The 23,142-nt window shown below is 40.0% G+C and overlaps 3 protein-coding genes across 11 annotated transcripts; 2 read left to right on the top strand and 1 right to left on the bottom strand.

Moving 5' to 3' along the window:
- Positions 1–59: 59 nt before the first annotated feature.
- Positions 60–4,869, bottom strand: LOC131269103 (putative uncharacterized protein DDB_G0271606). Its single transcript, XM_058271422.1, has 4 exons — positions 4,836–4,869; positions 4,442–4,513; positions 1,724–4,374; positions 60–1,641 (listed from the first exon to the last, which is right to left on the bottom strand). The coding sequence occupies exons 1-4, from the start codon at positions 4,861–4,863 to the stop codon at positions 1,525–1,527; spliced, it is 2,868 nt and encodes a 955-aa protein (XP_058127405.1). The 5' UTR covers positions 4,864–4,869; the 3' UTR covers positions 60–1,524.
- Positions 4,870–6,663: 1,794 nt separating this feature from the next.
- Positions 6,664–10,080, top strand: LOC131269798 (serine hydroxymethyltransferase). Its single transcript, XM_058272315.1, has 3 exons — positions 6,664–6,915; positions 8,555–8,754; positions 8,836–10,080. The coding sequence occupies exons 1-3, from the start codon at positions 6,679–6,681 to the stop codon at positions 10,037–10,039; spliced, it is 1,641 nt and encodes a 546-aa protein (XP_058128298.1). The 5' UTR covers positions 6,664–6,678; the 3' UTR covers positions 10,040–10,080.
- Positions 10,081–10,774: 694 nt separating this feature from the next.
- Positions 10,775–22,532, top strand: LOC131269570 (modifier of mdg4). 9 transcript variants are annotated; one of them, XM_058272008.1, is made up of 6 exons: positions 10,775–11,860; positions 11,933–12,194; positions 12,259–12,381; positions 12,456–12,548; positions 13,750–13,803; positions 20,967–22,532. In XM_058272008.1, the coding sequence occupies exons 1-6, from the start codon at positions 11,138–11,140 to the stop codon at positions 21,386–21,388; spliced, it is 1,677 nt and encodes a 558-aa protein (XP_058127991.1). In that variant the 5' UTR covers positions 10,775–11,137; the 3' UTR covers positions 21,389–22,532. The 9 variants fall into 9 exon arrangements, with proteins under 9 accessions (XP_058127991.1, XP_058127987.1, XP_058127988.1 ...); XM_058272004.1 differs by having other exon boundaries at positions 10,775–12,194; XM_058272005.1 differs by having other exon boundaries at positions 10,775–12,194; positions 12,459–12,548.
- Positions 22,533–23,142: the final 610 nt, after the last annotated feature.

The raw sequence follows: 23,142 nt of genomic DNA on the forward strand, positions 1-23,142 counted from the left end.
CAAGGATTGTTGAGTATCAGTGCATGGCGTGTGAAGAGCGGGAACTGTTTGTGGTGGTCCGGAGTGTTTAACATACTCAGTACTTTGTTCCTTTCAATTTCTCGAATTCGTAGTTAATTCCATCGTTCGATCCACCTATATTCGCAAATGTCGCTTTAGCAGTGACTCGCCTTTTTACCTTGCCACCTTTTTTTATGTTTTTTTTTTCATTTTGTCATCTACCAGAACTACAAACCAACTTGTAGCCCTCCGCCTTGTATTGATGAAAATCGGTTCTTTTTATAGAGATTATGTTTATTTATTATATTATAGCACACTCGATGTTTAAGAACGAAAATGAAAATACAGTCAACGCCCTCGACCACGCAGGAGGTCTTGTTGTTGTGAAAGGTACATCAACAAGTCACTCCTGTTGCTTTGCTTAAAAAAACATTAGCAAATACATTGGAACATAAACATTCATATATACAATCAGGTGCTCGCCAAGGCGAACAGATATTATCACATTAAAAAAAAGTGGAATCAAAGCATAGCCGTTTTGGAAGGAGATGGAACAAAATCTCTTCCCGTTTCGGTTCTTGGCACTTTTTTTGTTTGCTTTTTGCTGCCGCTCGGTGTTCGAAAGTCGAAACATGATACTTTAAGCTAAAACACTGATTAATAATTGATTCGATTTGATCACTAAAACACTAGTGGAACAAACCAACACATAAAACTAGCAGGCAGTTGATATTAAATATAAAATTCGATAATAAATTATATATATACACTTAGTTTCAAATTATTGCATTATGTTATGGGAAATTCATAAAGAGAATTTATTTTGGATGAATGTTTAATTAGCACTTTAAATTTGCACAAGATCTCCCATAGGTTTAGGTACCAAAGAGGTCGCAAAACGCTCATCACAAGACGTAGGTGTTTAACAAGCAACTGCGCACCTCTGTAATGCACAACACTTACCACTTGTGCCGAATTACAGAGAGTGGCTATTGCTTGGTAAAAGCATACGACTATTCACGGCGTGTCATGCAGAGCTTAGGCAACTAAAACCCGGCTTGGGAAGGAACTTGCTGTAAGTTCTATGGAAAAGCACAAGAACCGTAAAACGGATTACACCGTGTACATGACCAATTCAATTCGTCCATGTTTACATCTTTTTCTAAAGCCTGTGATAAAACAAGTGCGTTAAGTGGGAACTTACTTGTTACAGTCTTCTCCACCTTATCATTCCAAGATTGCAACACGAGTTAGTTTATTGCTGCAATCTTGGAATTATAAGGTGGAAAATGTTGTATCATAGGTCAAAAGAAAGAGAACCCGGTTTAACATGAACGTATTGAATTGGCCATGGAAACGATGTCCGAAGGTTTCCACTCGATTGCTCCTAAAAGCATCTTTCCAATCACAAGCACTCAACCTGACATCACTCGAATATGGTTGAAAAATTGATCTAAGCGGAGTTGACTGTATGGATAGGATAAGGAAAATTAAAATCTAACGATTCCTCGCTGCCGGTCAGCGTTAGTTCTTGCGGGAGGCCCGTCTTTTCATCGAGCTGCTACATTGCGGGCAGTACCACTTGCCCTTCGGGGAGGACGTTATATTAACGCACGGATAGTGGAACCACTCGAATGGGCACTGTAAGATAAAGGCGAATTAGTAAATAGAACCGCTGGCACAGTGTCATCGCTTTCCGTTGACATCGGTTAGCAGTACTTACGTCTTCGTTGTCACAGGCCACCATGTCGCCGTAGGAAACTTGATTGCAAATGCAGTAACGAGGTTCGTTTGGATCGTAAGACCACTCACCTTCGGGCGTTTGTTCGACCACCATCCCAGACTCGTTCAAGACGACCGAGCCGGAGGTGCTGGAGCCGCTGGAGGCAGTCAGGGTGGTGCTACCTGCGCCGCTGGTGCTGGCGCCTTTGGTGACTTCCCCCCGACTGCCGTCCAACGAGCTGACCGACGCCGTTGACGCTGAGGTTGCAGTGGAGGAAGGCAGCAGTTCCATCGTCGATGCCGTATTCGCAAGAACAGCGGACGCCGACGATCCAGCGGGACCAGCAAGAAATTGCTGCTGCGGTTGCGCCGTCTGCTGTTGCTGCTGCTGTTGTTGTACCACCTTTTGTTGCTGTTGCGACAGCTGCTTTTGAGTCAACTGCTGTTGCTGCTGTTGTATCAGATGGTGGACTTGAAGCTGTGGCTGTTGCTGGGTCTGCTGCAGCAACTGCTGCTGCTGTTGCAAAACCTGCTGCTGTTGTTGGATTGCCTGCTGCAGTTGCGAATCCTTTTGTTGCTGCATATCGAGCAGCTGATGGTGATGCTGTTGCTGCTGAGATGTTTGCAACTGCTGAGGCAGCTGCTGCTGTTGCTGAGGCAGCTGCTGCTGTTGCTGAGCCTGCTGCTGCTGCTGCTGTTGTTGTTGTTGTTGCGGAGTCTGCTGCTGTTGAGTTATCTGCAACTGATGCTGCCCTATCTGCTGCGTTTGCTGCAGATGCTGCTGTACCATCTGCAAATGATGGTGCTGCTGCTGTTGCTGTATTTGCTGGAATTGTGTTTGCTGCTGTGGCTGCAGATGGACCACCTGCCGTTGTAAGATGTGCGGAGTTTGCCCAGGGATATAGCGGCGTAATGTAGGCTTCGTGATAGTTTTCCATCCTGGGCGCGTTTTCAACGTGGGCTGCACCGGCACCGGCGCCAGTGGCAACGAATGGGACCCGCCTTGCGCTTGTATCAGCTGCGGCTGCGCGAGCGTCTGCATTGGCAGCTGCTGCTGTTGACCCGACTGCTGGGAACTTGCCGGAACCGGTTGCTGCGGTTGTTGCTGCTGCAGCAACTGCGGTGCCAACGTTTGCGGTGATTGCAGCGACTGTTGGAATTGCTGCTGCTGCGGCTGCTGTGGGTGCGGTAGCCTTTGCTGTGCCTGCTGCGGTGTGGTTGGTAAGAGAATGTGCTTCTGCTGCGCATTCTGAATGTTGCCGAGCTGCTGAATTTGCTGAGGAAGCAACTCCTGTTTCATCGCCGTCGGCTGTTGTACAGTTTGCTGCGTCGCTTGTTGTTGGACCGCAAGCTGTTGCAACAACGGTTGCTGGTGCGATACTTGCTGCAGGTGCTGTAAAGGAACTTGCGCGTTCGAATGGTGCAGATGTATTTGCTGCTGCACCGCGATTGGCCCATTGGTGCCCATTATGTACGGCACCAGGGTAGGCCCCTTTTGCGGCTGCTGTTGTGGCTGCACAAGCGGCTGTGTCACTTGGACCGTTCCAACCTGCTGCTGTTGCTGTTGCTGCTGCAACGTGGTTGTTTGCTGGCCTAAAATTGCAAACGGCGTTTGATTCGGCAGAGTAGGGGTAGTGGTGAGTATCGGCGTTACAATCGAATTGCTTGAAAGCAGGGTCGTGGTAGTTGTGCCCCGCACACCACCCGCCGCACTGGTGTTTGCAGTGTTTGGCGTGCTCGTAAGACCTTTCTTCTTCGTACGTCGCTGGTTCGAGAAAACGCTCGACTCTCGCTCAACTGCCTGCAGCGCGTTGTGCGTGGCCCCCGCCAGCTCACTATTGATCAGCAGCTCTTGCGATCCCATTGCGCCAATCGCTTCGTACGATGCCTTCAGACTGGCCGTTCGACGACCCTGCTGCATTTGTTGCGTTTGAGCGATCGCCTGGCTTGCAGCGGCAGCAATTGCATTTCCCGCCGGAGAAAAATTTGGCAAATTGTAGGATGATACGTTCGGTGTAGTAGATGAAGCGTGCACACCAACATTCACAGCCGGAGGGATAACGATCGTGCCCGACACAATACTGGCAGGTACCGCCGTGCCCGGGGTCGTCGGACGAATGTGCGCATTCATGATCGGAGCAACATTCGATGTGCTAGCTCCGGATGCTGCCGCGGCCGCTGCAGCCACTGCTGCAGCAGCGGCACGCTTTTCGGCAGCAGTGACGGCCACGCTCTCACGGCGCTTTACCGGCTTCGACTTGTAGCGACTATCCGAGCGCCCGGAAGATGTTCCGGAGTACGAATGCTGGGCGTCATAGAAACGGTTTTCCTTCTGGTTCGTGCCACCGTTCGACGTAGCATTGCTGTCGAGCTCTAACGAACGTTTTTCAAGTATTTCTGTGATGCCATTGTGATCCGCTTCCAGCTCACACTTGAATTTGTACAGCTCGGTGTCGAGACGGCGCACATATCGTTCAACCAAATCGTACATCTGCCCTGACAGTTGGATTTTCTCATCAGAATCATCCAGCACGCGGTAGTAGTCGCCTCGAATTGCGTTGAACTCTGCATCCGCCGCTGCAGTTGGTAGTTCCCCTCTGCGACACTGTTGAAATAGTGAACGGGCCCGTTTATCCAGGGCATCAGTGTTATCTGCAGAAGCGCGAGAGAAAATGTATAAATATTTGCTTCCAAATACGTTGTGATACCACCTACGTACTTTGGACAGTTAAATCCATCTCACGCATTTCCGTGAACCTATCCCGAAGCTCCTGGGGTAGATGCTCGATCACTGGTATCGCAAATAAAAAGATGCGATGAAAGTTATCACTTTTATTTTACATTACACTTAAGTTGCACCAACAACTTTCATTTAGCGATGAAAGCTTGCCATGAAAGTGAATCGCGAATGCGGTTATAATTTGTGTAAAGGAAATGAGGTTATAATTTGTGTATAAGAAATATAGCTGCAATGAGGTTATAATTTGTTGAATATGATTGTATGTAGATGGCCGATGCCCGGGGCTTGATGGTTGCTTGCTCTTCAGATATTTTGCTTACGCATCGATGATTTATCTTTGTTACTCAATTCGGCGTGACACTTTTCAACTTACTTTCAAGGTAATCCTCCAAATGTAGCATTTTGGCTGAAAATTGTAACAGTACTTCTCTCTAACAAACAAAATTAGCGTTCTGCGTCTGGTAACCTCTATGGCTGAGCAGAAAAAGGATGCTTGCTGCCATTTTGACAGTGGATGTCAACGATGATGAATACGCATATACACAGCATAGTTCACTTCTCTGCCAAACTGACAGTCCTAACAAACAAAAATACTCGTTCTTTTCTCATGAATTTTCTTTTTTTCTTCTGTTGGTCATAGTTCTTAATCCAACAACTATAGTTGTAGCTTAAGCCTTTTTACAATTTTCCAGTGTTTTACAAATTGACAGTGTACCATGTTTGAGCAATTTTTGACGGTCCGAATGACACTGATCCAACCTCGTAACTATAAATAAAAAAGTTAAGAGTGATAAAAAAGTAAACGATGCTCAGCCTTCGTTTTTTCGGTGCAACGATTTATATTAAATCCTCAATTACGACCTAGGAGTATTTGAGGCATTGTGTGGACCGTTAAAATTCGACTACGCTATCAACGTAAAAGCTCTTGCACACATGAACAATGTTGGCGCAAACTTTCACTGCCATTATGCAGATTCTATGGTATCGCCATCTGTCGGAAAAAGTTGCAACCAAATCTTGCTCAACCAAAAAATTTTGGTTGCAACCTCGCCAATGTTTGACAATTCAATATTACCTAGTACAGAAAAGGTAAACAAACCAGTTTACCAAGCGTAAACAACCATTCGCATTCAAACACAACTGGTGTTGTTTATTTTTAATGTAAAAACGAGTATAGAATGAAATTTAAAACAATGTTGTCGTCGACAATCTCGACATCTTGCGGTGATACTTCACACATGAGCAATGCCAAGGCAAGCTATTTTGGCAGAAAAACAGAGGTTGTCAAGTATTGCTTTGATATTACCTTGGCAGGCATTGCTCAGGTGTGCAAGGGTTTTAAGGATGCGATATAAGGGGGGCCCACGGACCCCTATGTTACATTATTGTTATAGGGAAAATTTTCCGGGGGATGATTTGTACGGAATGAACTCATCTGGTGTGATCTTCGTTGAGTAAGACCAAATTTTGTTAGGTGACTAATGTGATAAGGAATTGCGGTGCATTTCATTCTAGTCATTTTTAACAAACGAAAAAATTATTCAAAAATCTTCTTTGTCTACGAAGAGCTAGAATTTATGCAGTTTTTCGTATTTTCGTCAACGAAGCAAATCAAGGAATCAAAATGTGAAAATTTGGAGTATTTATATACGCATAATAGAGCGGGAGAAATTTTTTGTTTCTCGGCAAAGCGGTGTATATTGCCTCATCTTACCTGATTACCCCGCCTTCCGCTACGTTTTCTGTAGGTCTTTTGCAGTAGGGTTTCATGATTTAGAGCAGACAAGGAGTTACAACAAAAAAAATCATCGCCGAAGTGTTGATAACCTAGGTGACCTTTTGTTTCGGTGGTTGGCAACGAAGATTATAACGCCCCAAACGTGTGGGACCACGGTTTTTAATGCGTAGCCAAGCGGTGCAGAAAACATCCGACAGCAGTAGAAGGAAGCCACACGTCAAATCAGCATCTTGTTTAGTGTTGTGCCAATAGCTAGGTGTGCACCGTCGAAGCCGTGTACCGTAGAAAGAGCAAGGAAGATATTTATCGTAAAAGCGGTTGATCGACCTGAGTGGGATAGCTCAAGTTAGCTATTAAAAAGAGCAGGAACGATATATATACCGTATAGATCGGTTGCTGTTCGTTGAACGGCCTGAGTGGGATAGCTCCCATAGCATTGTATCCTAAATTGCAGTAAATTCGTTTCTCACTCTACGCAATGGCTTGCCTGAACATCCAGAAAGCGATTGCAGCAGTTGTCCCGAGAGGGTATGTCTCTTTCGCTCCCGCGTTGGCAGCCCGTACAACAATACGAAGGCGGGAATCTTCTCCAATGTTTCATTGCTCTCCGGTGGCATATAGTAGAAGTGGCTACGGATTTGCTGAAGTTGTCATTGCTCCAGTACTGAAAATTCAACATCGTTTCGCTTCTTCGGTAACACATTCAGTTTCCAAGGTAACTATATTATTAAATAATAATAATTTATTATCCAGTGAAAAGAAAAGTTCGTTTGATGATCCGAAACAAAATACTCCAGCTTCAATCGTTACTTCAAGACGAGCAAATCTCCTTGCTTCTTTAGATGACCTTGAGAGCTATAAAACCGGCGAATGGAATTCGCCTTCATCTTTCAACCCAATGCTCAAAGTTGCAAGATCAACCATGTGCTGGATCTTAAAACGAACTTAGAAAATGAATTACTGTGACATACATGGACATACAAGAAAATGGCGCTAATAAGTTAAGCACGTTGAGTCCGGCGGTGTCTCCAAATGTTAGTACGCATTTGGCTTACGCATTCAGGCTACTTGACTGGCGCACTAACACAAAAAAGGGACGCGGTGAAGTGTATAAAATGTTGATTTGAATAACTTCTGTAAGATGTAGTCAATAAAATGTTTAGTATTCATTCATCAGCATTAAGCACAAATTAACTGATCAAGTCTCGTCGTAACTTTTTTTTGGCTTGATCGAAACAAACAAATGAATGAGTGAAATTATTCGCAAGTTAGATGGCTATGACAATTTGGAACTATAACCTACTAGAGCGGAGATAGATCTGCGTTTGGAACAAAGGAAGATAAAGTATATATATTGAAACGAGAACAAACGAAGAGCAGTCTTGTGATAGAAGTTGAATTGAGCGGATGAGATAAAAAAAAAATATAAGAAGCAAGCAAAATATTGTCGAATTTGGAGTTTAGAATAAAAATATAGAAATGTTTCGTGTAGATCACGACACATGTCACTTAAATTTTGAGGTTAAAGGTTACATTTCTTGAGTGTTAACAACATTAAGAATAGATTTCGCACTGTATAAACCATCAAAATCTGAAATTTTGGTACGGCAAATTATATAATATTCATTTGAAAAGGTTTATATGTTATAACATAGTAAAATAGAATAAGGAAGAGGGATTGCACAAACAAATATTTATGAATATTATGAAGTATGTTAACAAGAAAACATCCTTACCCTCTTTATGTTACTACAAATATGATAGAAGATTGTTTATAACGTACAAGAAATGCGCATAGTTACTGTCCTTGCATAAAGCAAAGTGATGCTTTTAATTTAAACGTGGTAGCGTAGGGATTGGTAGCCAGGGTATATTTGTAAACAGCGATAAGGAAAGAAGATCTTCATAGTACGTATTATAAGAAAATGCTTGACGGCGTAAACAACGTGATCTGTTTGTTACAAGTAATCATTTGCAACGCGATGACCTTTCCTATTGAGTTCCATCGCCGACCGAAAATAGTCCACGAGCGCTTATCAAATCAACTTATTGTACGACTTGAGTTGCTAGCTTATAAGATCATCCGGCATTAATCTCAGCCATTCAGTAACTAGCTGCACACATCTCCGGAGCGTTTTACAATATCTGCTGCGTTATCAACTTATATCGCATGCGTAGTCTGCTCGTCATAAGTGAAAACTCCAACTAACGAAGTGGTTCAACATAATGAGCAAGCCTTTTGTAAATATCATAGAGCAATCTAGTTGAAATCGTATTTCTTGAATAAGGGCGATGATCTTTTAAATAGTAAACAAAATCAAATAATACCTTGTTTTATGATTAAATAATTCTAGATGTCCGGTAATGCAAAAATGCTGCAAGAGAACTTGTGGGATCAAGATCCCGAGCTAATGGATTTGATACGTAAGGAAAAGAAACGTCAAACGCGTGGTCTCGAGATGATTGCCAGTGAAAATTTTACATCACTTTCCGTGCTGCAGTGTCTAAGTTCTTGCCTGCACAACAAATATTCCGAAGGACTTCCAGGACAAAGGTAATGTCGGTAATCATTTTGATTGTTTTTTTTTTTTATTTTACCTACTTACTTTCAACCTAATTTTCTTTATTTCACCAGATACTACGGAGGGAATGAATTTATCGATGAAATCGAGCTATTGGCTCAAAAACGTGCGCTTGAGGCCTATCGTCTTGACCCGGAACAATGGGGATGTAATGTTCAACCTTATTCCGGCTCCCCGGCGAACTTTGCAGTTTACACTGCTCTAATCGAACCACATGGCCGTATCATGGGATTGGACCTTCCAGATGGTGGTCATTTGACACACGGCTTCATGACGCAGACGAAAAAAATATCTGCTACTTCGATTTTTTTCGAGAGCATGCCGTACAAAGTCGATCCCGTGACTGGTTTGATTGACTACGACAAGATGGAGGAAACGGCTAAACTGTTCAAGCCGAAGGTTATCATCGCCGGTATATCTTGTTATTCGCGTTGTTTAGACTACAAGCGATTCCGGGCCATAGCTGATCAGAATGGAGCATATTTGTTCGCTGATATGGCGCATATATCGGGACTTGTCGCTGCCGGCGTGATACCCTCGCCGTTTGAATACGCGGACGTAGTCAGTACTACGACGCATAAGACACTTCGTGGTCCACGAGCCGGTATCATCTTTTTCCGTAAAGGCATACGTACCGTAAAGCCAAACGGTGATAAAGTGATGTACGATCTAGAATCACGTGTCAATCAGGCTGTCTTTCCCGGATTGCAGGGTGGTCCACACAACCACGCGATAGCTGGAATTGCTACATGCATGTTGCAGGCAAAATCACCTGAATTCCGTGCATATCAAGAACAAGTGATAAAGAATGCGCGTGCTTTGTGCGCAGGGCTACTTGAAAAGGGATACTCTGTTGCTACTGGTGGGACTGACGTGCACTTGGTTTTAGTGGATCTAAGACCCGTTGGTATAACAGGTGCTCGTGCTGAATACATTCTAGAGGAAATTTCAATAGCGTGCAACAAAAATACTGTCCCTGGCGACAAATCAGCTCTTAATCCGTCAGGCATACGTCTCGGTACACCAGCCCTTACCACTCGTGGCTTATTGGAGAAGGATATGCAGCAGGTCGTGAATTTTATCGATCGAGGATTGCAGCTGTCGAAAGAGATCACCACCGTTTCAGGTCCAAAGTTGGCCGACTTTAAGCGCGTCATCCACGAGGATGCAGGTATCAATGTTAAGGTGCAAACCCTTCGTAAGGAAGTTGAGCAATATAGTGAACAGTTCCCTCTTCCAGGATATGATGAATTTTAAAGGACGAATAAATGATACTTGAGCATATGCAACCAAATCCATACCCGAAGTGCATTTTCATTAGCCATATATTTTATACAGGCCTATGGGGGTTTTACTAATAAGGTAGATTAATTCCACTTTCCAGGTGTAGATATTGAAATTGATCTTTAACTTTTCAGAGCGATTGAGGCGGGTTGTTGGTTTTTTACGTACGGTGCACATAATAAATTGCTTTTTTTAATTAAACTTCTTTTCATTTTCTTTATCTTGGTTCTAATCAGTAATTTAAGGTTCGTACAGGATATAGCTTAGCTTCGTCATCTTGCTAATGCCAAACGGATCGCTTTCAACCAAGATGATTAAATACTGAATATAATATAATATAGTGTGTATTTATAATATAATATAATATAGTGTGTATTTATCTTGGGAGTAACCTTGATGGGGGTAAAAAAAATGCAGGACGTTTTCGAGCAGTCGTTCTACTTCGTGCTACTTCCCATACTAAATTGCTCGATGTTTGTTTCATTTTAGCACGTTTTTAGCACGATTGCTCGAAATCGCCTAGCGATAATGCACACAGCAAGATTTACCATGAATATTAGATTGCTGAAGTCAAGACGATTAAATACTGAATATATAAGTGTGTATATATCTTGGCTGGAACTCTTGCTGTAACTACATGACAGTCCGTCAAATATTATACTGACGCTCTTTGACAATCGAGTGAGTAGAGAAAAGCCATCACGGAGCTAGATTTGTTAACAGCTTGATAGAGCATCGTAAATTGTGTCTCAAGTAACTAAAAAGGTTTATTCCACGACTATACAAAATGGAGGGCAACTAGCAAAGTGTTGGGCACATAAATTCATAAAGGTTTTATGTCACAGTGTATCGTGAGGTCGATTCCAATGTTATTCATCATGCTTCACCTTCTTGTCTTTTATTAGGTTGTTTATTATGAATTAGTTTATTCATACGTATACTTCTTCTTAGCTATGAGGATTGTTATTCGTGTGAAGAAACAGCAATACAAACTATTGTAAAGTGACAAAGTGTGGATATTGTTTCTTATAAACATTACGGAATTACGGCGGAAGAGCGAACATAGTAAAGATGACCCCGCAACAGTTTTCCTTGCGTTGGAATAACTACAGCACTTACATAGCGGGAGCGTTTGATTCACTACGCTACGAGGAGGATTTTGTCGATGTTACGCTTTGTTGTGAAGGGAGAAAAATTCGCGCCCACAAGATTCTGTTGTCGGCTTGCAGTCCGTATTTTAAAGAGGTGTTCAAAGAAAACCCTTGCCAACATCCTGTAATCATATTCAAAAATGTGCGCTACACGGATCTTATGTCGCTGGTAGAGTTTATGTACCAAGGTGAGGTAAGTGTGGCCCAGGAACAGCTACCCTCCTTCTTACACACTGCAGAGTTGCTCTCGATACGAGGTTTGACGGATAGTGCTAGTGAAACGCGACCTGCTGGATCAGGAACTTCCAGCATCACTCAACTGATACATACTCCACCAGTACTTGAAAAATCAACCACAATCACCTCGGCTGACTCAGTGTTTCTTACTATACCATCAAACACTATCGTCCATCAACCGAAGCTCGTGCAGTCCCAAATTCAGACAACACCAGTCATAGGTAAAGCTATCATCAAACCTGCTCCTTCCGAGATGCCGGCTCTGACGACTGCAACGGCTACCATAACTGTTCCAATAACGCAGCAGCAGCCAACACTGACTAAAATACAGATGCAAGCACCCCAGCAACCTTCTGTACAACCACAGTCAGCACAGCAGCAGCAGCAGCAGCAGCAACAGCAACAAGTACATGCACAGATCCATCAAGTCCAGCACACATCATCGCAGCAAGGAACACAACAATCGTCTTCGTTACAGACCCAAGCCTCGCAACAAGCTCCACAGGCAACTACATTGCAAGAAGTAGTCGACCACGTAGTGCAGCCAAGAAAAAAAAAGATCAAGGTACAGCAGATTATTGCATCTCAGGCGTCATCGAGTATACCGGCTACGGCAACTGTGACTGTAACGGCTACTGGCTCAAGCCAATCTAACGATGGTGAAATTTTCGAAAAATTTGAGTCAGAAACCTATACCATCACCACCACAAAGGATGATCAGCGAGCCGACCAAGAACAAGGTACGCAAAAGTCACTGTTAAATCTTAATTGAAGGCTTAATTTTTTGTCGGATTGTCTTTACAGTAGAAACATACGCTGAATCAGGCCAGCAAAATACTTCAGGAATGAAAATGGAAATTCCGGAATTTATAAGTCTTGGCGAGCCAATTACCGGCACTAGTAGCGGGAATAACACTTTTATACAAGGTATGTATTAATTCATGGTTTTCTTTTGATTTCTTTCGCACCCCTTTCTCAATTTCTCATTGTTTTTTAACCAGAAGGCTATGAACTGGTCTCGGAAGATAAGGATGAAGATGATGAAGATATGGCCCAGGATCACATAGAAATAGAAGGAGCAGACATGGATATGAGTAAGTTCAAGATGCTAACATAAATATATGCATTTATTTAATTTTTAATGTTTCATAAAAAATAAAACATCTTGAAAGAAGCTGCCCAAAAGCTATTGGGCTTCTTCTCTTTCTTGGCGTAGTCACCGTCTGCCTGGTCTGGGTCATGCCTGCCCTTTAAGGGCCTATTCGACTGTTACCCTTTATGTACGTGGATAATACACGTCTTTTACACTTAATTATACGTGTTATAAAAACGAAAGTATTATAAAAAATTGCATTATTGCAATTTAACCGAAAGTATTACAAGAACCTTGTCTCCATAATCGTGATGTAATGGGCTTTATGTTTCATTCATTTAACCGCCACATTTTCTTGTGAATTTTGTTGACATATCCACATGTTACAGAAAAATTGAATTGTCAACATTTATAATTGGTTTTGGTTAATTTATATTAAACAGTGGCGTCTCGTCCACCTGAGCAAACTGTGCACTGTGCAGACATGAATTTTTAAAATTAATCACATAATTATTTGTTTAGTTCTAGTATTGTAATTTTTACCTACACAATTTCGTTCTAAATCTACTTTACGCGGTACAATGCTGGCAATGCTGCCGGTGCACCGCTACGATTGAGCATCTTAAATCGAACAAGAACAATCATGTTAACCACTTTCTCATAAGATAAATTTTCTTACTAGCAAGATCAAAAATCCTGTTGGAATGTCCATCAGTTTTGCTTACGGGTGGACACTTGCGAGTGCACCAGCCAATAGTATACACATTAGTTCTCTTCTGAATGTGTTGAATGCGTCCATGTGAAATTGTCAATGTATAGATGCCTTTTTGTGCACATCACATTGTACCCGAGGTGAGTCCAGCTTACCAAATAACAATTTTATTCACAAACGTTGACTAACCGCGGGTATATTTATCTATTAGATATTGATCGTCGTTGGTGAAGTAAATTTGGGGGGTATACAGTTGTAGACAGTAGAATTATAGATATAAGTAATAAGTAATAATATAAGAAATAAGTAAAAATTGGTTCAATTGCATCGATTAGTGTCAAATAATGATAATCACATATATGCATCGATGAGAATTTTGTGATTATCTTTATTCATTTGCATCAAATGCATTTGCAATGTATTGTATTTGTAATAACTCATTATATGAATTCGTTTACATTACTCTTCTTTTTTTATTTTTTATCCTTAGGCCGAATCTTCCAAGAATCTACTGATGAACAAACCAAGTCGAACATTTTAAAAGGTAAATACATGAACTTTGGTTAAATGTATAAGGTGGCATGCTGATGTATTCATTTTGATTATTCATTGCATATTTTTATATGCCATTTTTGGTCAATGTTTTCATTGCATTTTGGTTTTAGAAGGCATTAGCTCGAAATAGTGTTCATTTTGTTGCCAGGCTATATCTACTCAACAATATACTTTAAAATATGCAAAGGTATACAAATGATACACTTAAGACATTAGCCATACCGGCTTAGCTTGGCCAAGACTCTTTAAATCTTGGGTTTCATCATGGCACCTTTTGAATTTTCCCGATGATGATATCAATTTGCACCTATGATGAACTCTTAAATTCTATACATTCAATGAAATCGTTTTATAAAAACTGTATTAACTTTTTTAATTGCGTTTTTGATAGCTGTTAAATTATTCTAGTTGCAAGGCACTATAATACAAATAATGTGAAAATGTTCAGATCAGGTAGTTTTTTTCTGACTTTACTTTGGTATATCTAAAAACTTTAATAATATATGAATATTACACGGTTTACACAATTAATCGGCACAATCATGTTTTTGTTCTTGTTGACTGGTGCATTGTTCGGTAACATGATTTCCACTTCGTCAAAAAAATCACTTCGCAAAACAATGCGTATGCCATAAAAAATGACACAACATCCCGTTGTCGGAATAGGCCTGTCTTTGAGAGTTACTTTGACCGAAAGACGGTAATATTATGAAACGGTGGTCAGCCGTTCGTAATACCGAAGAGTGCAAGACTCGAGATTCGATCCCACACTTATGGCGTGCTGTTTACTCGCGCTATAGCTGCTGCATGACCTCCCTCATCTACAAGAAACTTAATGAACATAAAATCAAATTGTCGCTAGGATATGGTATCCTATTTTTAACCCTTTGCGCTCGAGGTGATATTCACCAAATTTGGTAAACCTGTTACACGCGCGCGCATAAACTGTTTCAAACAAAGTAGCGTAGAAATTTTAAAATTGGGTAGTTTATTCATTAATACATCACAGATAAGAAAAATAACGCCGCTCGAGTTTAAAGGGTTAATTTTTTTTTATTGGTTGGCCGAGCGGTAGTGCCGGTTAGAAAATCGGCCCAATCCCAATCGAGACCGGACCCTCCCCTGTACGAGAGGACAGACTATCCACGTACAATAGGGAAACAAGTCTCGCAAGCCCTTAACGGGTCAGGCATGACCAAGAGATCGTTACGCCAAGAAGAAGATTGGTTAGATCACGTTAATCCGTATGGAACATTCGTTCATGATTTTCTTAAATTTTTATGATTATAACAACCACAATTGTGTTTGGCAGAGTGTGTCATCTTATACCCATTCAACGCGTATCTCCTTCTTTTTGGCGTAACGACCGTGTTTTGGTCTTGCCTGCCCCTTTAGGGCTTACAACACTTTGAGTCCCTTTGAGTACGTGGAAAGTCCTCTCGTACAGGGGAGGGTCCGGTCTCGGTTGGGATTCGAACCCACGCCGTCGAGGTGGCGAGCCCCGGCGCTCAAGGGCCGATTCCGAGGGATCTTTAAACGAAATTAGCGATTTTTCGGATTGGAGGCCACTTGTTCGTTTCTCGAAGCTAACGAAAGATCATTTCAACGATGATGTCCCTCAACGATGTTTTATGCAGCTTATCGCAGCGAAGCTTATCGTATGGCCGGATACAGTAAAACCTATAAGACGTGCTTTATGTCGTCGTAGCCCTCAACGTAGTTGCCTTTTTTCAAATGTGGGATATTTGTTTTTGACACCTAAGAAAATAAGCATCCAGTGTTGATTAATCAGAGCTTACCACCCAAACATGAGTATTTTTTAAAAAATCTTCTGCTTTTGTTTTTACATTACTAAATGGTGGCATTCAGGCACAATATCGATGTGGTGTAGGCACTAAGCAGTTCTCTTGTTATAATAATTCACAACCATTAACTGTCACTTCACGTCATCTTTGTTCATTTGCAACTTAGCTTTCGCTTTGTTACCATCCCAGTTTTCCACAACAATGTCTCCTGTATCCTTCATGACTGTCTATGACGATATCACTGCGTAATTTTAAAATTTTTGAGATCAAATGCGAATAACATCGATAACACTGACCGCCCACAACAGGGTGGATAATTTTCAGATGTTTGTGGTCAAATACAAATAACATCGACAACACATAACATCGCACCGTCTAGGTGACCTCGCCGTTGTGCAACGATTTAAACCAACTTATTTAAATCGTTGCACAACGGCGAGGTCACCTAGTCGGTTCTCTCGTAAGGAATAATTCCCGTCTCGTTTTGGATTACATCCAACGTCGCGGATCTCAGTGCACTTGGATCAATTTCGAATCAGCGGCAATAATGTATTCTGGTTCATTTCAAGATATTCTAATTTTAGATTTAAGTATTCGTTTGGTAATGCAAGCTCTCTTGTAGCTGATGCTTTTTGTGTGTCCTGGTTGTTTTTTTTATATATGGTGTTTCGACTGGCTAAAGCGTGTGGATTTATCGTATAGAAGCTTGTCTGGAATGTCTGCTATTTGTCCTTTATACCGCGGAGAGAAAGAGAATTGGGACTTTGTTTTGGTTTGTCGTTTATGGACCCTGAATTTTGTAAAATGAGAAATTATGTTTTACTTTCATTCAAACAGCAGCTTCTTCTTCTTTGTTGGCATAATGACCGTGTCCATGAAGGGCTTACTAAACTGTATTTCCCTTGCGTACGGGCAAAGACAGTCGTCTCGTACAAAGGAGGGATGGGCCATGCCGTCGAGCAGCTGGCAAAGCGCTCGTGGGCCGTTTTTCATAGCACCTTAAAACTGTCAGTGTACATTGCAATTTAACAAAAGTGTGTTGTGGAAAAAAAATTGTTTCGCTTCAGGCCTGAAATATTTGTGCATCATTTCGAGCGTGAATGCAAATGAAGAAAACAGAAAGCTGACTGTAACATTCAATTGATTCAGTTCAAGTTTTTTGATGCAGCAAGTAAATTGTGTTACTTCTGTAGTTAAAATTCAAATTTGTTGTCATATATTAGGTGTTGGTATACACTCAAAGATGTTACATGAGAAGGCTAAACATTCATCAGTTTGTGTAATGACATGCTTTTCTCACATCTATATCCCTCTCTTTCTCTCTCTCTCTCTCTCTCTCTCTTCTTTCTATCTCTCTTTATCTATCTATCTCCCTTTCTCTTCTCTGTATCTCTTAACTTGCAGACACAGAGCTACGTTTCCGGTGCAGTATTTGTTGGAAGGGCTTCAAGCACCCGATGTCACTGACACTGCATAAGGATCTGCATTCAGGGAAAACTAAGTGTCCGGTTTGCTTACGTTCTTTCTCGCGCAGTTACGATATGCGCATCCACCTAAATAAAATCCACCAAGTTACGCTGAAGCTGGACGCAAGGTTCAATTTTAAGAACATGAAGTCAGATTAAAACACATGGATGGTAGTATTAATCTACTTTGTTACATTGGCTCTGTGAAGATGTGTTACTTATTTAATATAAGAGAATAAAGGGATTACAAAATGATGTATTCGACGTGATTTGAACCGGCTTCGCAACCGAAAAGCTTTGATGAGTTGTACTTGTTATTGTGCTTTTGTCTTATTAGTATGCACTATTGTGTCATACAGGATTCATAGTTTGCCAGTAATTTGAACTCTTGTTCCCAAGTACATGTATTTTAAATTGTTTTATCTTGGCTCTTTAATTTTCAATTGTTTTATACAGCAGACCGACTGAATCATATTTATATTTCCTTTAATTTTTTTTTAACAAGAACTGCAAAATCTGGCTGAGAAATATTGTTAGCCCACATACCGAGTGCAGGCCAGAAACATTTACGAATAAAACAATATGATGTCCTTGCTAACTACGCCGTGTGATCTGAACATTTTTTGTCACCGGTCTTATCACACTGCAAATAGTTAGGATAATCCTTTGGGTTGCAGTTTGATGCGCACTGGGCATTAGCACTTTTCGGTTTTTTTTTATCAAACTAAACAATTTCATCCAAATTGGCAACCTTTAACTATACGAATCTGGCTCCGTTCTTTAGGTGGTTAGCAGTCGTTCTCAAATCCTGTGCAAAGTGGGCTATATATTCTAAACTAAATCCATTGCTTTTCTCTTATGCTCAAATACTCACTCAAGTTTTCCAAGTGCCTATACAAACATATTGAATAGATGTAGTACCGAACAAAACGATATGGTAAAACAAAATCAAAAGTTGCAAACAGTCTGAAAGAACATTTCCTACTTCAGTACAAAAATGTTGTATTAAAAGCAGACCGCCTTCTCAGAACCTTGCAACATCACAGAATGTAACATGTTTAGTGTTCTATGACAAGCAAACACAAGAGCACCTTTTATTACATTTTCTCTCTTCTCTCTTGCAGAAGTGTTTGAGCAAAAGATTAAAGCGAAAAAGTACAAGTGCAAAGACTGCGACAAACGATTCGCTGCCTGGAAGTCACTAACGATGCATCAGCACATTCACAAAGGCCTCACGAAGTGCAATATATGTGGAGCCATCTTGTCCCGCACTGCCAATCTAAAACGCCATATGAAGCTGAAGCATGTAAAAGATATACATTAGCTGGCCGGTGGATGCCAATCTTTCAACAATATCACAGCATAGAACGAGTAGATTGAACGAGAACATTTATTTTGCGTTGCAAACCAAACCATGAACACTCGTATAAATGCGAAGCACCATTTGACGATGAAGTTCAGATGTAACGGAAAAATCATCGCCTATATAAAAAAAAAAACAATACACCGCCTCATCTAGCAAAAGAATGATTGAAGGTTTTTATTCATCCGCTAACGAGCAATATTTTTTTAAACTCTGCTCAACACAAGACATATTGATATGTACCTAGGAAGAAAATGAGTAAATGCCTAGTATGTTCAAAAGCTAATTGAGGCCAGTCTAGGGATTGGCAAAATTGAAAATATCACAATTAGATAAGAGTTTGTTCCGAGAATGTAGAAAGGTGCGAATTTTATGGGCCAAAAATGCTTGGGACTCTAGTGAATGTCTAAAATATTGTGTTGTAGCAATCGGTTGCCGTATTTAATTGGTGTAAATCACTTTGTATAATATTAAGTGAGCTTAGGGTAACTATCAAAGTCATAAGGTTCTGATTTTGAAAACTTATTTGTTTGATAGGCCTAACAGCTACCGGTGCGCAAATCCTTTCGCTCTCGTGTGGCTCGATATTTTCACAGTCACTGTTGATGTCCAGTTTCAACTTTTATGATTTTATTTTATTTCCGTAGTGACAGAACATTTTGACATCGAATTGTAACAATATAACAGTGACAATATTGCTGTAGTTTTTTATTCTGACTGTTATCTGTTTTGCATTTTCTCGTATTTGCCTCTGTCTAAACGTACAATTTATCTGCTTCTGTCTACTTTTAGATATTGTTATCAATAATAAGTGGACAAGATGTAAAATTTGTCAGATGGTTATTACGTCGGGTAATCTTTGGCGCCATATGCGCACGCAGCATAGCCGTCTCGAGCCAAAACAGTGCGATCACTGCAACAAGCAATTCAAGAACAAGTACAGCTTGCGGGAGCATGTGCGAATGGCACACGAGACCAAACAGCCACAGCAGTAACCGCAGTGGAAACAAATCAGAGGGTGTTAGAAGACTTCTGAAGATAGTTATTAAAAACATTGATATCAAAAGAAGCATGGTAAAGCATGTAGTATATCAATCAACCCTAGCAAATGGTATATCGATCACTGTAGTATTAGTATGTTTGCTGCGGCTAGCAAATCAAGAGAGCTAATCGAATTAAAAACATGGTCGCGAACATGTAAGTGATTGGTATAAAAAGTTGGTCCAAAATACTAGCACTACTGTTCACATGATGAAATCAGGTAATGCTCGTGATATACTTTGATAAGTTAAACGCGTGACTTGTCAGTTCTATAGGAAATTCACTCAGTATATGCCATATTTATTAATTCATTTGATTAAGGATCATCCATGGGTAGTAAAATTATTCTTTTCGAACTCCCGAAATATAGAGTTTTACAGATAAACTACAAGATCCAGCAGCATTCTTTCTAAATCACACTTTCTTTCACATCAGCAAATTTTGAATTTTGAAGTAGTAACAGAGAAAATTCATTTCATTGACCAGTACCTTGGTAATGATCAGTTACGCTCTCCCGTCTCCAGTTATGGATTTATGCTTATTGATAACGCCGTTGATGTCAGTACTTCAATTTTGTTGCTGATGTGAATGAAAGTGTGTTTTACAAAGAATATTGTTGGATCTTGTAGTTGATCTGTAAAACGCTGTAATCTATTGGAGCGCTTTTCCAAAGTAATTTTTATCTGGTGTCAAATATTTCTACGAAAACGGTAAACTAAATTCGGCGGTAAAATAATGACTACAGTGAATAAAAACACGGTCTGGCATTAAAAGATGTTTTCAAAGCTTTGGTAGAAAAGAGATGTTTTTGGCATCTGACCGTTCCAAAAAACGTCGATGGCTCGTTGCAGTGCAGCTCCAATGTATTTTCAAGTTAGTTTTCTTGGAAAAATGTACACACTTTGTAATATTGTAATGCTATTTCATAACAATATGGCTTATATGATCGTTATGTAAATCTAAATTTTAGCGGTCAACGAATTATAATCAGTAATAATTAATTTTCATAGTGCGGCCGCAACTTTAAAGGGTTTATTTTAAATAGAGAATAAAGTAATTTAAGTTTCAGCAGTTTGAACTATAATTTAAGAAAATTGTGTAATCTACACCTTTGATAAAAGGGATTGTAAAATATATATATAATAATGACATAATTTATATAAATATATATAATAATTAAATAATTGAGCGGCGTGTGACATTCATACATTACGCTTACGTACAATACGAAACTAGCAATTTATTGGTGTCATGAAACAAACGTATCTGTTAAAAGAATGGAGAAACTAAATCGTTGCCGTTTGTTGTAATATTCTATGTAATTGAGTAACTAACAATTAAATTTGAAATTAGTGGATATGGGGTTTTGTTTCCTGCTTATCGTTTATATAACCATTTAAATGTTTTGCACCTTTATTTGTCAAAATAGCTTTTTTATGATATAACCATAATCCCCCATACTTCTCTTTAATTGCAGTAAGCGTAAATCGACTGGACGTAACTGGCGAGGAAAAACCGTACAAGTGCCCCGAGTGTCGTCGTTCATTCTGCTCAATGAATGCAATGAAACGCCATCGTCAGGCAAAGCATAGCAACTCACAAGACTCGTTCACTTGCTTACTCTGTGAGGCCAGATTCAAAACTAAGTGGTCTCTATCCACACACAAATCCAAATACCATCGCGGTCAAAACACATCGATCATGACAAGGGCTACAGGAAGCACATCAGCCACTGCTACAACGTCCACTACCGGAGTAGGAACCGAAAGCTCATCAAGAAGTTCGACGAATAAGGCTTCAACTAATTTGACGAGATCAAACTCCCCGACAGGCGCGTCTGCACAGAAACGTGGAATGATTACGGCTCGTTTGAAATCCCACTCATCCGATGATGAGTAAACAAAATGGACTATAACAATCTTGCTCAAAGAAGGAATTTTCAGATGTAGATGTTATTAAATTTGATTTTTATTTTACATTCTATACTCCAATTGCTATCAGACCACATTGATTTTCGTGATTTTCAATGAAAATATTGTAAATTAGCTCACTCTAAATAATCTTTTGATAACAATTTGCAAACTTTTTTCGCCTGAAGAGAGTTTGTGTGACCGAAAGACGGTATATTATAGATCGGTGGTCAGCCGTTCGTAATACCGGAGGGGTGCCAGACTCGAGATTCCGCTGCGCCATGGGCACCCCCTATTTGCAAGCTTTGCTTAAACAAATAAAGAAATTGATGATTTTTTGTAAAAACAACTCTTAGTGGTAAAATCCTGATTTAGACGAAAGTAAAAATTATAATTGGAGCTAGTAACAGTATAAATTGTGTAACTTTGAGCTAGAACTGTCGGGATGCCAAAAATAAAGTATATGCTTTTTGTCGATAGATTCAAATCGTTCTTAATTCTTTTGTAAGATCTCTATTAGGGCTGACAAAAACTGTAAAAATATTTGATAAATTACAGTTTTCTATTTGACACAACTTTAAGTTCATTAAAGTCGCCTAGACTTCCTTTGAATCTTTGAAAAACTAATAAAATTACAAGTCAAAGAATAGATTGTTTTGAGTTATAATCAAAAGTCCATAAGTTACATAAAGTTAGTAAAATTTTTCGAGCATGTAAGTATCGACTTACACAAAAAAGCATAAGAAACTATAAATTTTGAAAGGACAATTTATTGTCCAACCACTAGTTTATGCCATGCATTGCCATTAGCAAACATTCAATAGATGAAGGGAAATGCTAAATTTCTTCGATTGGAAAATCCTAAGTTAGGCCACAATTGTTTTGGAATATTAAGTTAGCTGTATTTATTAAAAGGGACATGGTATGCAACGCTATTCGAGCTAGTGCGGCCAATTCCGAAACGATGGACAAACTTTCAATTATCTTCGATAGTCAACTCTAATCAATGCATGCCAAATCGAACTGTTGAGATCATTAAACTTTTTGAAAAGGATATTTACATTTTTGTATTGTAATGTATTGTACCTACACATTAGTTTGGGATTATGCATTTTAAACCCGATTGCATCTAAGTGCTCTGCTCTGCTATGTTGTACTGTGAGTTTGTGTGTTTTTTAAGCAAATTTAGCAGGTTTTACCACCAAATTATCGGCAGCTAGCTAATTTACCAATATATGCAGTGAAAATCGTGAAAATCGAAGAGGTCTGGCAGAGTTGGAGTTGTGTAATTCAGATTCAGATTCATGAATCTGAATGTTTCTGTGCGTTTTAGAGGTTGAATACGTTAACGAGAGATTCATTAATCCCAAGAAATGTAATGCGCATGATCCACGCCAATGAAACTATCATGGAGGTTAGTGAAAGATCCATGAAGGATTCATGAAGATTCATTCGGGTTTCGATAGATTCAAGAACGTTTTAAGATTGGAATCCCTAAAGATTAATGAATCCATCTGAATGAATGTTAGGTGAATGATTCATATGAATTATTGTCACCAAAAGACTCATAAGGTACAACATTAGGCAGAAGGTATTGAAGGTTTTTGTAAACTACATAAAAATTATATTAAAACATTTTTCGATTACATTAGTCAATATTGTATCAAACGTTTCGTGACCAACGAAATATTCAAAATTGTACAATTTGGCCTAATTTTATTGATCGCATATGGTAGCCACGTT

This window comes from Anopheles coustani, chromosome X (genome assembly GCF_943734705.1).
Source record: "Anopheles coustani chromosome X, idAnoCousDA_361_x.2, whole genome shotgun sequence".
NCBI lineage: Eukaryota > Metazoa > Arthropoda > Insecta > Diptera > Culicidae > Anopheles > Anopheles coustani.

Excerpts from the sequence above, each read along its gene's own strand:
- LOC131269103 (XM_058271422.1), bottom strand. The coding sequence starts at position 4,863 with ATGCTACATTTGGAGGATTACCTTGAAA. Across the intron at positions 4,514-4,835 it reads TTTGGAGGATTACCTTGAAA|TGATCGAGCATCTACCCCAG; the intron begins GTAAGTTGAAAA and ends TTGCGATACCAG. Across the intron at positions 1,642-1,723 it reads TGGCCTGTGACAACGAAGAC|TGCCCATTCGAGTGGTTCCA; the intron begins GTAAGTACTGCT and ends TTTATCTTACAG.
- LOC131269798 (XM_058272315.1), top strand. The coding sequence starts at position 6,679 with ATGGCTTGCCTGAACATCCAGAAAGCGATTGCAGCAGTTGTCCCGAGA. Across the intron at positions 6,916-8,554 it reads TAACACATTCAGTTTCCAAG|ATGTCCGGTAATGCAAAAAT; the intron begins GTAACTATATTA and ends AAATAATTCTAG. Across the intron at positions 8,755-8,835 it reads GAAGGACTTCCAGGACAAAG|ATACTACGGAGGGAATGAAT; the intron begins GTAATGTCGGTA and ends TTATTTCACCAG.
- LOC131269570 (XM_058272004.1), top strand. The coding sequence starts at position 11,138 with ATGACCCCGCAACAGTTTTCCTTGCGTTGGAATAACTACAGCACTTAC. Across the intron at positions 12,382-12,455 it reads GAATAACACTTTTATACAAG|AAGGCTATGAACTGGTCTCG; the intron begins GTATGTATTAAT and ends TTTTTTAACCAG. Across the intron at positions 12,549-13,749 it reads AGGAGCAGACATGGATATGA|GCCGAATCTTCCAAGAATCT; the intron begins GTAAGTTCAAGA and ends TTTTATCCTTAG.